The 17,346-nt window shown below is 43.0% G+C and overlaps 1 protein-coding gene and 1 pseudogene across 2 annotated transcripts in view; one reads left to right on the top strand and one right to left on the bottom strand.

Annotated features, from left to right (window-relative positions):
* LOC124552467 (protein timeless homolog) overlaps positions 1-17,346 on the bottom strand; it is a 480,403-nt gene that overhangs the window by 51,983 nt on the left and 411,074 nt on the right. For both annotated transcript variants that reach the window (XR_006967921.1, XM_047126741.1), the window contains exon 16: positions 10,872-10,937. Coding sequence is in view for 1 of the 2 variants with exons in the window: in XM_047126741.1 (XP_046982697.1) it covers positions 10,872-10,937 (66 nt within the window). In the remaining variant the exon portion in view is untranslated. The remainder of the gene's footprint in view (positions 1-10,871; positions 10,938-17,346) is intronic.
* On the top strand, positions 12,777-12,894 carry LOC124552914 (annotated as a pseudogene).

Below are 17,346 nucleotides of genomic sequence, written 5' to 3' on the forward strand. Positions count from 1 at the left end.
ATGACAACTCCTTCTACTCCATAGAGGAATTTTTAGATATAAATTAAGAAAAAAAATATTAAAAAAATAATAAAATAAAAATAAAAAAACACAAAAAAGTAGTTATATTAACTTAAGTATGTTGTTAAATTAACCTAATTATGTCATGTATTGGAAAATTCGACTCGTTCCACATCATTACGAAATATCGTATTCATGATCCATGGAACTAGTATTAATCTAATCTAATCTAATCTAAAATACACAACGACATTACACACGTCTTCACGCAGCGCACTACGATCAGGTACAAGGCGTTGCACGCAGAGAACTGGTAGCCAGGCTTAAGAACGACATACCAGGAGACGTAAGTTTAAAAACGGTTTCGTAATACGGAGGGTATCAAAACGTGCAACATAGTTCGTGTTCTGTAATACGTTTATAATTTTCAGGTGAATGAGAGCGGAGGAAACACTACTGAATCTGCAATTCGAGCAAGCTACAGGGTCGCTCACATCATTGCGACGAGTGGCGAGCCGTTTTCGGTGGGGCCACTCGTAAAATCATGCATGGAAGCAGTTGCAGAATGTTTGTTTCCAAGGGAGGTGCAGGCAATTGAAGGAGTTTGCCTGTCGAAGCAAACAATGTCTCGTGAAATCCTGGACATGGCAGCGGATTTAGAGACACAGCTCAGGAAAAAGGCGGAGAGCTTTGTTGCATTTTCGCTAGAGCCTGACGAAAGCACCGACATATCGAACTGTGCTCAGTTTGCAGTCTTTGTGCGTGGTGTCGACGTGGAGCTGCAAGTAAATGAAGAACTCTTGGATGTGGTACCTCTCGATTACATCGCAACAGGACGTGACATTTTTGAAGCTGTTTGTGAATCAGTGGACAATATGAATTTGCCGTGGGATAAGCTCCATTCTGTAGCGACAGACGGTGCACCACAAATGATCGAGCGTCACCAAGGTCGTTTGAAAAATAAACTCAGGGACGAATTCGGGAAAGACATTTTATTCACCAAGAGGTACTGTGTGCTGAAACAGTAGAGCTGGGTGGTGTAGTGAAAGATGTCGTGAAGTGTGTGAATTTTGTGCGGCGTCACGGTATGAATCATCGCCAATTCGAAGGATTCCTGAAAGATATGGACGCGGAGTATGGGGATATGCCTTACCACAGTACAGTTCGTTGGCTGAGTCGGGGAAAAGTTCTTGATGTTTTCTTTGCCATTCGTGAGGAAATATCCCTTTTTCTCGAAATGAAAGGGGGAGAAAAGGATATCAGACCTGGCGTTCCTTGCTGACATAACTATGCATCTGAATAACTTAAATCTGTCATTGCAGCGCAAAGGGCAGCTAATCGTTGACATGCACGACCAGATCAAAGCGTTCATTGCGTTTATTTGAGAGGCAGATGAGTAATGGACATTTAACGTTCTTCAATCGTCTTGCTTCTTTAAAACTACCTGACTGTACTACTTTCGGCGATTACCAAGCAAAGTTAAAGCAGCTCATCACGTGGTTTGAAACACGACTCCAGAGGCCTCACTAGTTTGGAAATGGAACTTAAGGTGCCCAGCACTCCTTTTTCTGTTTCCCCCAATGACTTATCATTGTCACTTCAATTGGAGATTATTGAGTTGCAAAATTCAACTTTGCTGAAAGAGAGGTACTACAACACGTTGGATTTGTCACGATGGTATCTTTCATTACAGCAAAAAACATTTCCCAAGCTTCACAACAATGCCGCTCAGATCATGTTCATGTTTGGATCTACATATTGTTGTGAGCAGCTTTTCTCAGCAATGAAAAGAGTAAAAATGTAAGGAATAGTCGTTTCTTCAGGATGCAACAATGAAGGCCATCCTCCGCATTAACGCTGCGAACACTTTGACGCCTGATATTTCCGATCTTGTAATGAAAAGAACATGTCAAGCTACAGAGGCCTAATAAATTTAGTATGCAATTTCTTGTAAAACAGTGATTTCTTATTTATTTCCGGAACATCGTATTTCCTGGTGTAGCATGTCACCACGCCTTAGCAGCTAAGAGTATGAGGTTGTCGATCTTGTAAGACGCAGCTGGCACATCAAAACGCTTGCCTTGCCGCCTGCCTCAGCCAGCCGTGCCACGTGCCGGCCCACTTGACTGGTCGCAGCGAGCGACCCGGCTCCCTGGAGCAGGGAGCGCTCCGTGGCTCACAACGGAGCCGACGAGCTGGAACAGCCTGGTCTAGATGAACCGTCGTTACCTAATAGAATACCTCTGCTTCCATACTACATGGCAATAGAATGTTTGCAGCAGCTTTTTCATACGGTCAATTACAGTATGTTTATTGCGACATTCAATGGTATGGAGAAGGGGGTATATTACTTCAAACCGCACATAAGAAGACACTGAAAAGTTATCTAGAATGAAGTACTACCTGAAAAAAGCTGCAGAAAATACACAGTCACGCCTCAATAAGATTTAAAAATGATGTAAGAATTGACAGCTAGCTTGAGGTGTTCACTAAAATTGTGAACTCTACAAAATGCAAAAATCTTTGGTATCCTATGGCTATAATATGAATGAGTCAGAACTGGAATCGTTCAACTTGTACAAATACCTGATGTAACAGTCTGTGGGTGTATTAAATGAAATGATTAGATAGGCTTAGCCATAGGTAAAGAGGGCAACAGGCTTTGGTTCACTGGTAAAACTGGTAAAATTCAATCAGTCTACAGAGGACACAATCCTGAAACCCATCCTAAAATATTGCTTAGAAGCATGACTGACCTAGGAAGTCCATTCGCTATGTGGCAGCACCGCTTCTTTTCCTAAATGTCCTGCTTTCCTGAAACTTTTCTTGGGAACACTTTTTTGTGGTTCCATTTGGCTAAAATATTTTGTGCTACCGGAAGTTTCATTTGTAATTTACTGTGCAAGTATATATGGTACTAAGTGCTAGTTGCTCCACAACCATTATTTATTTACTGTTAATGTTTTGGTAATATGAATTCATGATGTATTTTTGATTGGTTTTAATAGTAAGAATTTCCATTTCCATTGTAGTAATCAGTCTGAAGACGTTATAGTGGATACGTGAGAATTTTAAATCTATGCAATCACCAATTTTTTTTCAATCTAGGTTCTGGATTAGTCATTGCCTAGTGTTACTGGCTAAGAAGTAATCATGCATACTGGTACAAACACAAACAAAGCAACGAGTTTACAGTCATCAAATAAATTAACTGTTGGTAGCAAATATACAAAAATATACCTACATAATCACACATAAACACAAAAAAAATGTAAACTCTATCCATGGATTAGATCTTAGGTCTGTTCCTATTGGCCAACTGTTGCCTACGGGGGAGTATGATGTGTGATCTATGATTATTATCAGTACGTCGCCAGTCTCTCCAGCTGTTGTTGCCAGCAGAGAATCCTGGTGATGACCCTGCTTCTTTATTCAAGCAGCTTCTCATTTTGCCTCACGAGGGCTGAGTGTACCTTGTACCAGACCTTCGTACTTCCCGAAAAAATTGGAGGAGATACGGGGAATCAAACCCAGGTCCTTCCGCAACAAAGACAGTGATGCTAACCATTCAGCTACAGAGGCGTTCGATCATAAAATATTACAATGAAGTACTGGCAATTTAACAATAATGGACAGGGCACTCAGTTACACCTGGCAGTATCAAGTAGTGGAGAGTGAATGAAGTCTGTTAACTCAGTAGCCACTGAGGAAGGTTCTTGTGCTGCTCCTTGATCTCCAGTATTTGAAGCAATGAGACTTTCTGATCACTGCACCCAAAGTACAGTATTTCTATGCCTGCTATATCTATATCGACATCTGCACTGCAGATGTTTATCAAGCACACGAACAGTGTCCATTCCAACATTAAATTTACTGTTGAGTTGGAGAGGGATGGCAACCTTCTGTTCTTGGATGTTTTAGTCGAGTGAACGGCTGGAGGCTGGCTCAGACATTCAACGTACAGGAAATCTACGCTCGCAGACCGGTAATCGAACATCAACAGTTTTCACCACCCTGTAGACAAGAAAGTGGTCTTAAACCTGTTAGTACACAGGGCAAAGATTATCTCTGACGATAACCGTCTAAAGCCTGCATTTGAACACTTGAACCATGTGTTCTGAGAAAATGGTTACAACAAGAGAGAAATTGCTAAAACTTGCAACTCTGCTGATGAAACTTTTTATACCTGGGATCCACAGTCATGTAGAACTTTATAAAACACATCTTATTTATGCCAGTGACTGTAACACTTTCTTTATCTCACAATTGTAATTTCGGCCTTAGGCCATTATCAAGTGAAGATGTTATGGCTATTAGGCCATGTCAACCTAAAATGAGCTGACACATTTATATGTCGCTGTCATTACTACTAAATATATTGGTGACGCAGTTACATAGTGCGAGCACACATATCCATATGTCATACAACAACAAAGTCTGCAGACACTCATGCTCGTTGCCCCATCACTAGTCATATATGCACTAAACTGCAGCGGCAGATTACTGTGAAAGATGCCTTGTGTATTAGTGGAAGAGGCCGAGCCAGCTCCACTCTTTTCACACTCTGCAGCAACTACTAGCAGGATAGGATGTGTTCTCAAGAGATATAGGCTGAGACAGTGCTCTGGTCTATCTCCAAGATAAAGAGATACATTACGCTCTGTTGAACATGACGTAGGTTTTCCTGTTCCTGATATATATGATGTCCCCTGTCGATGCCATGGCATTTACATAGGTCAAACCATTCTCACTGCTGCCAAGAGGTGTGCAGAGCACTCGCAACGTATCAAACAAAGGGAACTTGAGAAGCCGACTGTGCCAGAAAACTGCCTAGGAAACGGGGATAAAATAGAATTTGGAAAGACGACACTTTTGGCTCAAATACCTTTGTACTGGGATTCTATTATCAAAAAAGCAGCTGAAATGACTACAAACAGCAACAACTTTAAAAGAGACAGCGGGTACACACTTAGTAGGGCACGGTGGCGGGCTTTGAACATTGAGCGAAAGCGAAGATGTAAGCTTGATGCTTCTACGGACACGTGAGCACCAGTTTCAAACGTGGCACTTCACGTGACATGACGTCACTCTGTCGCACAGTGAGATGGCGCCGCTGAGCTGCCCAACTACCCTCCAGCATGCACCACTCCATCCCTCTCTGAAAATTTCCAGATGACCCGATTACCTCTGTGTATGCAGAATACTGTGCCAGTCTTGGTAGTCAGCGATTTTAACTCCTGATGATGATGGTGGAGATAGCTACCGAAATATCTAGTGTTTTATTCTAAATGATGTGGCTTGTAAACTGAGAAGGTTTTATCAGAGCATACCACCGTGAAAGACTCAGAGGACATCTACATCTACATATATACTATGACATCAGGGAATGGCAGAGGGTAACTTGTGCTATTTCCTCTCTTCCACCATCGAAAATGGAGCAAGGGTGAAAACGACTGTCTATGCACCTCTGTATGAGTCCTAATTGATCTTACCTTGTCTTCACGGTCCTTACACCAGATGTACAGGGTGGGCACAAAGTCTTGCCCTGATTATAACAATTTATTACAGAATAACCATTTGACATAATAATTTACATTTAATGCCATTACATAGGTTAGTGTTACTAATTTCTTTTAAAGACCACTTACTTTAGTAAACCTCAACGTGTGCTCCCTTGGTAGCTCGGAGAATGTCAAGGCGGTATTCCAGTTCCTGCCAGCTGTTTTGTCACAGTACCTACATCAGCGACTGATGTGACGAAGACTCTGTCCTAGATATAGTGCCAGAAAAAAAGTCAAGGGATGTAATGTCTGGAGAAGGGTGTAATGTCCGGATCAGTGGATTGGAAGGAACAGTCCAACAGCCTGGCCACCCCGCTCTCCAGACATTACGGCCCTCGACTTTTTTTTCTGGGGCTATATCAAGGACAGAGTCTTTGTCATTCAGTTGCTGATGTTGACAAACTGAAGGCTAGGATACAAGCTGAAACTTCCTGGCAGATTAAAACTGCGTGCCCGACCGAGACTCGAACTCGGGACCTTTGCCTTTCGCGGGCAAGTGCCGCGGTAGAGCACTTGCCCGCGAAAGGCAAAGGTCCCGAGTTCGAGTCTCGGTCGGGCACACAGTTTTAATCTGCCAGGAAGTTTCATATCAGCGCACACTCCGCTGCAGAGTGAAAATCTCATTCTGGAAACATCCCCCAGGCTGTGGCTAAGCCATGTCTCCGCAATATCCTTTCTTTCAGGAGTGCTAGTTCTGCAAGGTTCGCAGGAGAGCTTCTGTAAAGTTTGGAAGGTAGGAGACGAGGTACTGGCACAAGTAAAGCTGTGAGTACCGGGCGTGAGTCGTGCTTCGGTAGCTCAGATGGTAGAGCACTTGCCCGCGAAAGGCAAAGGTCCCGAGTTCGAGTCTCGGTCGGGTACACAGTTTTAATCTGCCAGGAAGTTTCATATCAGCGCACACTCCGCTGCAGAGTGAAAATCTCATTCTGGAAACATCCCCCAGGCTGTGGCTAAGCCATGTCTCCGCAATATCCTTTCTTTCAGGAGTGCTAGTTCTGCAAGGTTCGCAGGAGAGCTTCTGTAAAGTTTGGAAGGTAGGAGACGAGGTACTGGCAGAAGTAAAGCTGTGAGTACCGGGCGTGAGTCGTGCTTCGGTAGCTCAGATGGTAGAGCACTTGCCCGCGAAAGGCAAAGGTCCCGAGTTCGAGTCTCGGTCGGGCACACAGTTTTAATCTGCCAGGAAGTTTCATATCAGCGCACACTCCGCTGCAGAGTGAAAATCTCATTCAGGATACAAGCTGTTGCGGGGTACTGTGACAGAACACATGTTACGAAACACCTGGCGGGAACTGGGATATCGCCTCGACATTTTCCAAGCTATCAAGAGGCTAACGTAAGTGGTCTTAAAAAAAAAATAAAAATAAAAAAAACCTAGTACTACTAACCTATGTAACAGCATCAAATGTAACTTATCATGTCAAACGGTTACTCTGTTATAAATTTTTATAATCAGCGCAACACTTTGTGCTCACCCTGTATGTTTGTGACAGTAGGATAGTTCAGCAGTCTGTTCCAAATGCCTGTCTCTAAACTTTGTCAATCATGTTTTGTGTGAAGACTTCTTTCCTTTGGGGGATTCCAATTTGAGTTCATGGAGCATTTCCATAATGCATGTTGATCGAACCTACCAGTAACAAATCTAGCAGCACGTCTCTGCATTGCTTCAGTGTCTCCTTTTAATGTGATCTGGTGGGGATCCCAAATATTTAAGTAGTATTGAAAATGAGACAAAGTTTCTGAGCACAGCCTTCTTTATAGATGAGCTCCACTTTCCCATAATTCTCTCCATAAATTAAAGTGTACCATTCGCCTTTCCTGCAATTGATATCATTCCATTACATATTGTTCTGCAACAGTATACCTAGATCAATAGAATTCTTCAGGGTATCAGACCGCATCGTCATAATTTAAAATGCGCCAACGTTTCGGCCAGCGTTGCAGCTAGCCTTCATCAGGGCCTTACGTTAACGTAAGGCCCTGATGAAGGCTAGCTGCAACGCTGGCCGAAACGTTGGCGCATTTTAAATTATGACGATGCGGTCTGATACCCTGAAGAATTCTATTGAAGAAGACAACGGCCGCGGAAGCCTACGCTTACAAGTATACCTAGATATTTAATTGACACAACTGTGTTAAGCAGCACACCACCGATTTGAAAATTATAAGATTGTTTTATTTACTCATTTTATTAAGTTACATTTTCCCTCATTTAGAGCAAGCTACCATTCATCACACCGAACAGAAATACTATCCTAATCATATTGTATACTTAGTCACACAAATATGACACTTTCCTGTACACTAAAGCATCATCAGAAACAGCACAGATTACTGCTCATCATATTCATCAAATCACTTATGTCTACAGAGAACACGAGTGATCTTATTACGCTTCTGTGGGGCACTTCTGACACCATCTCTGCCTCCAATGAACATTTGGCTTGTCATAACAGAACTGTGTCTGAATTCTGGGCTCAAACAACAGCTCAGAGGTAGGAAGCTGCAGTTGTTATGCAACTGAGGATAGCAATGTCTGGACATTAGACACAATTACGTAGCAAATGTACAAATACTGCATTTTGTGTATAGAGGACAGAAATTTGTTTGAAATTCTGCATATCAAGGAGCACCACAAGAACCATCCTGAACAGCTGCTGCATGGGCAACCAGAATTCATTTACTTTCAACTCTTTGATATTGCTGAACTTGAGAAATTATTCATTCATCTTTCTTAAGTTGTTCCCCACTATAAATGGATCTGAAAACAATGTACTTTAATATTCTATGATACTGAATGTATTATTTTCTAGGTATAGTATTAGCAGTTGATATCTTGGAGCACTGTAAATGCTTTGTTTTGTTTATGTTTGTCAGTAAAGCTAGATAATACGCTAATAAGCTAATAACTCAAAACCTAGGTTGCAAATATAATAAATAATTACTGAAACAGTGACGAAAGGCATTCCCCATGGTGGTCAGTTATTTTCATATTCCATGTATCATCATCATATTTCCCCACAGCACAACTGTTTCACAAATAAAGTATATTTTTTCCCTATAGCTCAACTGTTTCACAAATAATTTTTTTTTTTTCCAGTGAATATGTATCAACTTGCTGATCATTTACAACTTCTACTTTCACTGTGCTTAATCAAAGTACAACTGACACTTGAAATACACATAATACCTAAAGACATCTACATACAAAGATTATTTTGTTTGTTTTTATTATTGCTTTTGTCATGTATCACCTGCTTTAATTCACCATGGAAGAAACGAAATGTTTCTGTGGCTGTATAATTTGTACCGTTCTGTGTCAAACTCATTTTATTTGTTAATAGTGGAGGTCTGTCTTACTTCTAATGCTATACTTATGAATGCTGCTGTTGTTTTCAAATTCTGACTAGTTGTCACAGTGGAATGTTCACAATGGCGTGATATGTATTGTGGTACTGTCATCAGTATGCCAACTTTTTTAAAACATGTACACACAAATGCCGAGTGCGTGCCTCACTGGATGGTTCTATGCAAATAATATGTTAATGTTTAACTATGGTACTGACTTGCAACATTACCCCATTTCATTATTAACACTTGGAAATACACAACACAAAGCAACTTACTTCCATAAGACACAGTGAAAATTTCATTTGCTATTACTACTGCTGGTGTATGTCTACTGGACTGAATCACAATATCTACATCACTAGCAATATACAAGGGTCACTCCAAAAGAAATGCACACTATTTTTTTAAAAAAATTCATCTTTTATTCTACATGTTTGAAAGTTTTACAGTGTGTAGATACATCCTTTAGGAACAATATTTTTATTTCTCCACATAATTTCCATCCCTCTCAACTGCCTTAAGCCATCTTGGAACCAGCGCCTGTATATGCCCACGGTAAAATTCTGGACCAACCTGTTGGAGCCACTGTTTGGCAGCGTGCACAAGGGAGTCATCATCTTCAAACCTTGTTCCACGAAGAGAGTCTTTCAGTTTCCCAGAGAGATGATATCACATGGAGCCAGGTCAGGACTGTAAGGCAGGTGTTTCAGTATTGTCCATCCGAGTTTTGTGATCGCTTCCATGGTTTTTTGACTGACATGTGGCCGTGCATTGTCATGCAACAGCAAAACATCCTGCTTTTGCCGATGTGGTCGAACACGATTCAGTCGAGCTTGAAGTTTCTTCAGTGTCATCACATATGCACCAGAACTTATGGTGGTTTCACTTGGCACGATGTCCACAAGCAAGAGCCCTTCGGAATCGAAAAACACCGTAGCCATAACTTTTACAGCAGAAGGTGTGGTTTTGAATTTTTTTTTCTTGAGTGAATTTGCATGATGCCACTCCATTGATTCCCTCTTCGTCTCTGGTGAAAAATGATGGAGCCATGTTTCATCACCTGTCACAATTCTTCCAAGAAACTCATCTCCGCCATTCTCGTACAGTTCTAAGAGTTCGCTGCATAGCGTTTTTCTTGTTTCTTTGTGAGCCACTGTCATCATCCTGGGAACCCACCAGGCACAGACCTTTTTTAACGCCAACACTTTCAGTATTCTGCAAACACTTCCTTCCCCTATCCCAACGTAGCGTGACAATTCGTTCACTGTGATGCGTCTGTCGGCAGTCACCAATTCGTTAACTCTCTGCACATTTTCTGGAGCGTGTGCAGTACGAGGCATGCCGCTGCGCGGACAATCCTCAATATTGCCGTGCCCGCTTTCATCACGTAACCTGCTTGCCCACCGACTAACTGTACTGCGATCGACAGCAGCGTCTCCATACACCTTTTTCAACCTCTCTTGGATGTTTCCCACTGTCTCGTTTTCACAGCACAGGAATTCTATGACAGCACGCTGCTTCTGACGAACGTCAAGTGTAGCAGCCATCTTGAAGACATGCTGTGACGGCGCCACTCACGGGAACAGGTTGAACTAAGTTTGAAAACAAGCGGGAAGGATGTATCTACACACTGTAAAGCTTTCACACACGCAGAATGAAAACTGTATTTTTACAAAAATAGTGTGCATTTCTTTTGGAGTGACCCTCGTGAAACATTTTAAATTCGCCAGTGAAGTGAGACGCAGTTGAAACAACCGTTTTGTATGAAAAATAGAACATTTATAAAGAGTACCCTAAATGAAGTCAACGAAATTTTAATTTGTGTTAAAATGTGCTAACCAATGACAATTCATTTATAACGTAAAAGGGACGAAAAATGGCAGGCAAGTCAATGAGTAAACAATGTGTGGCGTATCAAATAAAGGTCTCGCAGAGTGACAGAAAAATTTCACACCGCCTTACCTTCTTCATCGTCAGCGTCTTCATTTTGCTCCGGCTGTTGCTCGCTAGCTGGCTCTTCGAGCGGCTCTGCAACACACAAATTGCAGCAGTTTGTAGATGTATGTCTGTCTGATATATGCAGAAAATGTCGTACATACGTTAATTCAGAAAGTTTTATAATGGCGAAGCATACATACATTATAGTGTTACAGAGGCCCTATTACAATGACAAAGTAATTTCTGCAAGCAATTAAGTCGCGAGTTGAAGAACTTTTGTGCGGCCGCAAATGCCTAATGTGTGACTAATTAGCTTCACAGTGCTGGCACAGATGCAGAACCGCACATGGCACACAAAGTAATTAATGAACGTGTACATCTCAGCAATCTGGCGTAACTGCTGCTCTTCCGCTACCCAGTTGCTTTGGATAGTGGCAATTAATATGATAAAAAGCAGATAAATTACATCCACATATCAAATATACGTATACGCTTCAAAAGACCTAAACAGAATGAGGTCATTAGAGCTTCATTACAGAGTGACAGCACATAAGAAGTGCTACGTTACCGATAGAGCAGACACGTATATACGCAACATTCTGAATGACACTAAACTCTGCCAGACAGACACAATAAGCCGTAATTAGTTAGCTATTAATATAAGACATACAAGGCGACTCTTATTAAGGTTTAAAAACCTTTGAAGAGACGTAGATGACGCTGAGACCAGTAATGTAGTACGAAACACATGGTGTCGCAAATGTTGGAAAATGTCCCAAAAGCGCATTCAGAGAACAGTTTCATATCATGCCTGCAGATCGTGTTCCTGATCGAAACTAGATTGTCATCTGGGTGAATACGTTTACGGATACTGGTAGTGTGCGGAAAGGGAGACCACGACCGTCAAGAGCCACCGAAATACGTCGAGAAAGTTAAGGCTGCGGTCTGCACGCAAACATGCAGCTGCTCTTGCAGTTTCCTGATCTTACAGAGAGACGAATTTTTCACAAAGATTTGGAATTTTCTCCTCGACCGACGGTGGTGCACACATTTAATCTACGGGATTTTGCTTCACAAAAGCCGGCCGCGGTGGCCGTTCGGTTCTAGGCGCTCCAGTCCGGAGCTGCGCTGCTGCTGCGGTCGCAGGTTCGAATACTGCCTCGGGCGTGGGTGTGTGTGATATCCTTAGGTTAGTTAGGTTTAAGTAGTTCTAAGTTCTAGGGGACTGATGACCACAGCAGTTGAGTCCCATAGTGCTCAGAGCCATTTGAACCATTTTTTTTTTTTGCTTCACAAAAAATTCGATGAAGCCTTGATCGGAAACCTGCCTCGTGACACCCTTGTGTTCTTTAGCGGCGAGGTACATTTTCATTTGTCTGGGCGCGTGAATAATCAAACAGTGCGATACTAGAGTGCCACGAACCCCGAAGAAGTTCACGAGCAAAACGTGCGATTGTTTGGTGTGTGTTATCCAAAGCTGGCCTTACTGGCATGTGATTATTTGAAGAGAACAATAGGGCAGCTGAGGGTTACTTTGTTATGCCCAGATGATGACTGGGTAGTTTTTCTTCCCGAACTTGGAGAAATGAATGTGGGGGAAGTCTGGTTCAAACAAGACAGCGACGCGGCTGACACGGCACGCACGGCAATGAGACTTCTGAAATTTTCCAAAAGGTGGGTGAGAACAGCCGTAAAGTATTGCCGCGCGGGATAGCCGTGCTGTCTGGGGCGCCTTGAAACGGTCCGCGCGGCTCCCCGCGTCGGAGGTTCGAGTCTTCCCTGAGGCATGGGTGTGTGTGTTGTCCTCAGCGTAAGTTAGATAAGTAGTGCGTAAGCTTAGGGACCGATGACCTCAGCAGTTTGGTCCCATAAGACCTTAATGCAAATTTCCTTTTTCCGTAAAGTATTTTATAAAAAAATTTAACCACCGCCAACGGCCATGCAGCAGTGCTAACACCGGTTCCCGTCAGATCACCGAAGTTAAGCGCTGTCCGGCTGGGCTAGCACTTGGATGGGTGACCATCCGGTCTGCCGAGCGCTGTTGGCAAGCGGCGTGCACTCAGGCAAACTGAGGATCTCGGAAACTGACATACGGCCGGGAGAGCGGTGTGCTCACCACATGCCCCTCCATATCCGCATCAAATGGCTCTCAGCACTATGGAACTTAACACTTGAGGTCATCAGTCCCCTAGAACTTAGAACAAACCTAACTAACCTAAGGACATCACACACACATCCATGCCCGAGGCAGAATTCGAACCTGCGACCGTAGCGATCACGCGGTTCCAGATTGTAGCGCCTAGAACCGCTCGGTCACACCGGCCGGCCATATCCGCAGTCAGTGATGCATATGGTCTGAGGATGACAAGGCTGGCGGTCGGTCGGTGCGTTGGGCCTTCATGGCCTGTTCGGGAGGAGTTTAGTTTTTTTTACTGTAACCATCAGCTGTTTATTTGTTTCATTAGTCATCTACCGGTTTTGGTTGTTAACCATCATCCAAGATGTAGTCTACAACAGATTACTCAACTAATCTGCTTTTAACTTACCTGTTGTACCATACATCCTAGATGATTAATGAGACAAATAAACAGCTGATGGTTATATATATATATATATATATATATATATATATATATATATATATATATATATATATGAGTCAATGACGCTCTTGCGCGAACACTTCCTCTACCGTCTCATCTCTTCGAGGAGCGATCTACAGTGACCAGCACGCTCGCCAGATTTAGCCCCCTGTGACTTTTTCTTGTGAGGCTACCTTTAATCCTCGGCGTATATCAATCGTCCACGAACCTGGGTGCCCTGCTATTGCCACTACAGACGGAGACATGCTGGACAAAGTGGATCGAAACTTTCCATTTCACACTCAGAATGCATTGAACAGAACGGAGGCCACCTTCAAGATATCATTTTCAAAACCTGATGAAAACTTTTAATGTACTTCCATGCAGTGAAAAGAGAATTAAATTGATATCTCCAATACTTTCTCTTCTATGACTATTTTTAACACACGGAAATTCTCGCGCCGCACGCTGTCAGCATGTAACTGCCGTATTCGTGCACCACAGGTGTAGAGAAAGTTCTCCATAATATGGCATGTGTGACTCTGCAATAGCTCTATATTTATGTCATAAGAGGCAAACGAGGAGGTAAAAAAACTCACTAAAAAGTTAGTGTGAGAGGGTTTCGAAAACCGCTCACTATGACAGTCATACAATAAAGAGAATAAAGAAAAATGGGGGAGGGGGGCAAAAACGTAGTAACAAATATTTCCCGAGCCTTTATTACGCCGTCGATGAAGTACAAAATTTTATATTTATGTACTACTGACGAAGAGGTTGTCCGTGGGAGTGACACCTAATTTCCATGTGACTCATTTTTTATTTTACATTGCCAGTATCGCAGTAAATCATGTGGCACACCACGAGTTGCTGTCACGCTTTCGTGTGAAGCAGCTGCAAAACAACTGGAATTCACGATATCCTGTTTTATGGCGCTATACGATAAGTTCGTTGATTTGGGAAAAAAAAAAAAAAAGCGTATGGGGCCTGAAGATGGCAAAATGAATTGCCGAAACTGGTTGCTTTCAGGATAAAATAATACATCTTAAAGTGTACGGCTATTGGTAAAGTTCATTGACATTGAAAACTACATACTGTGTGTTGTGTACATAGTTCCTCGTAGTCAGCGCGTACACAACTTTCCCACTAGAGCGCGCCCCACTAAGCACAACAGCGCAGGCGCAGCGCTCGTCCGTCTCCGCACTACGAGATGGCGCTGCCATAGAGACGGACCAAATTCTGCTTCCGCCGATCCACGTATTAATATGTAACGCAGCCAATGAGATTGCTGCTAACGTACAACTTTTTCTCCTCGCGGATCACACTTGCGCAGTGATACATGAACGCGCGAGGTATTATAACGAGTGTACAGACCTCCGATTAGTCAGTCTGCATTTGTCTGCAACAGTCTGTACGAGTTCTACATTTGTCTGTACCAGTCTGTGGTCAAGTTTCAGTCTGCGCCTAATAAGATTACCATATTCCTGTACATAGCCATGAAATAAATGTACAGACACTTTTGTCAAGTATCAGAGATATATGTGAGAATAAGATTAACGTACCAATACCAAAGGAACTTCAGACTGTCAATTGTAAATAGCATTCAGAACCAAGTTAAGTAATTTTTATAATAAATGTGTGTGAAAATTAATCAAGTTCTGTTTAAAGTTGGTCACCGTCAATCTGCTACTCTAAGCGTGCAAGTGGCATTTCTGTCGTCTGACCTAACGACAGAAGATAAACATGCCACGATAAGACCATGAGACATATTGCTGACACTCGCCTACTTCGTTAGAGCGAAAAGTCAAATAATCTTATGGTGTGTGTACTGAAGGTCTTACAGTACGCACACCACATTGTGGTTCATAGGATAAAGATGCTTTGTAACAAGAAGAAGAAGAAGTGAGCTACTTACTATGAACATGTCCGACAAAACTGACACCACTTGCGATGAAGCAGTCGAACGGTTCTCTAGAATGGTAGCCTTAACCACCCCGGCCATCCTTTCCGTCAGACTCAAATTCCCAGGTTCCCTCTCGCCGCACCTTAACGACCCCCGCCCCCCACTCGCAGATTTCTAATTTCCGAAGGATTTCGGACGTTGGTTGTGCATCCACACTGACGCTTTTTCGTCAAACTCCCGCCGCACCCATAGAATTATAGATATGAATGCTGTCCGTTCTGTCGGACATGTCTTCTGCTATCTTTCAGACAATAAAATGGCGTGAAAGCTAGGAGTCTCGAAAATGGCCAGTCATTCTACTCTGTAGGCCTGTGTTCGCAGTCGCAGTGTTAAGTGAAAAACTGATGATAATGAACGCACACTTACACAAATTGCGACCTCAAAGCTGTGAGAGTTTGTTGCTGTGATAATTCTCACGTCGCTTGTTAAGTGTTGCATTATTCATGCGCTAATCAGACGTCTGACGCTGTTTTATCCACGGTAATTCGATTCTTTGAAGACTCTGATGCAGAAGGTTGCTGATATTTTACTGTATACGATTGGTGCGCGAGTTCGTAGTGTTCTTCCATCGTTTAATTAACACAACAGATACACGTAAGACAGACCTTAGTCATCATAATACATTCTCCTTGTATTTACAACGGTGTCTTCGACTCCGTAGTTGAAGAAATCACGTATCGTTTTGAAGGCGAAATGCTCATGGCGCGATATTCGGAGCGCAATTTCAACCTGAAAGGAAGTTCCTTGAAGGTTGTTCGACAGAGAGCGAAAAAGTTGAAACTCTGAGGGCGCCAGATCAGGTAAACCAACTCCTGCATGAGGTGCATTCAAGTTCTAAGGCCTCCGATTTTTTTTCTCCGGACTGGAAAGAGATAGAAACATGCGCATTGTTTTAAAATGAGCCCGCGTTCATTGTCAATACGTCCCAGAGATGGCAGCACCGTACGGCAGATGGAATTTTACCGCCAGCGGCGAGAATGAGAACTGTTTTAAATACTTAAAATGGCGACGTTTTTCTTACTTGAACAGCGTGCAATCATTCGTTTTCTGAATTTGTGTGGTGTGAAACCAACTGAAATTCATCGACAGTTGAAGGAGACATGTGGTGATGGAGTTAGGGATGTGTCGAAAGTGCGTTCGTGGGTGCGACATTTTAATGAAGGTAGAACATCATGTGACAACAAACCGAAACAACCTCGGGCTCGCACAAGCCGGTCTGACGACACGATCGAGAAAGTGGAGAGAATTGTTTTGGGGGATCACCGAATGACTGTTGAACAGATAGCCTCCAGAGTTGGCATTTCTGTGGGTTCTGTGCACACAATCCTGCATGACGACCTGAAAATGCGAAAAGCGTCATCCAGGTGGGTGCCACGAATGCTGATGGATGACCACACGGCTGCCAGTGTGGCATGTTGCTGAGCAATGTTGATGCGTAACGACAGCATGAATGGGACTTTCTTTTCGTCGGTTGTCACAATGGACGAGACGTGGATGCCATTTTTCAATCCAGAAACAAAGCGCCAGTCAGCTCAATGGAAGAACACAGATTCACTGCCACCAAAAAAATTTCGGGTAACCGTCAGTGCTGAAAAAATGATGGTGTCCATGTTCTGGGACAGCGAGGGCGTAATCCTTACCCATTGCGTTCCAAAGGGCACTACGGTAACAGGTGCATCCTACGAAAACGTTTTGAATTCCTTCCTGCACTGCAACAAAAACGTCCGGGAAGGGCTGCACGTGTGCTGTTTCACCAAGACAACGCACCCGCACATCGAGCTAACGTTACGCAACAGTTTCTTCGTGAAAACAGCTTTGAAGTGATTCCTCATGCTCCCTACTCACCTCACCTTGCTCCTAGTGACTTTTGGCTTTATAGAACAATGAAAGACACTCTCCGTGGCCGCACATTCACCAGCCGTGCTGCTATTGCCTCAGCGATTTTCCAGTGGTCAAA

Source organism: Schistocerca americana, chromosome 10 (assembly GCF_021461395.2).
Source record: "Schistocerca americana isolate TAMUIC-IGC-003095 chromosome 10, iqSchAmer2.1, whole genome shotgun sequence".
Classification (NCBI taxonomy): Eukaryota; Metazoa; Arthropoda; class Insecta; order Orthoptera; family Acrididae; genus Schistocerca; species Schistocerca americana.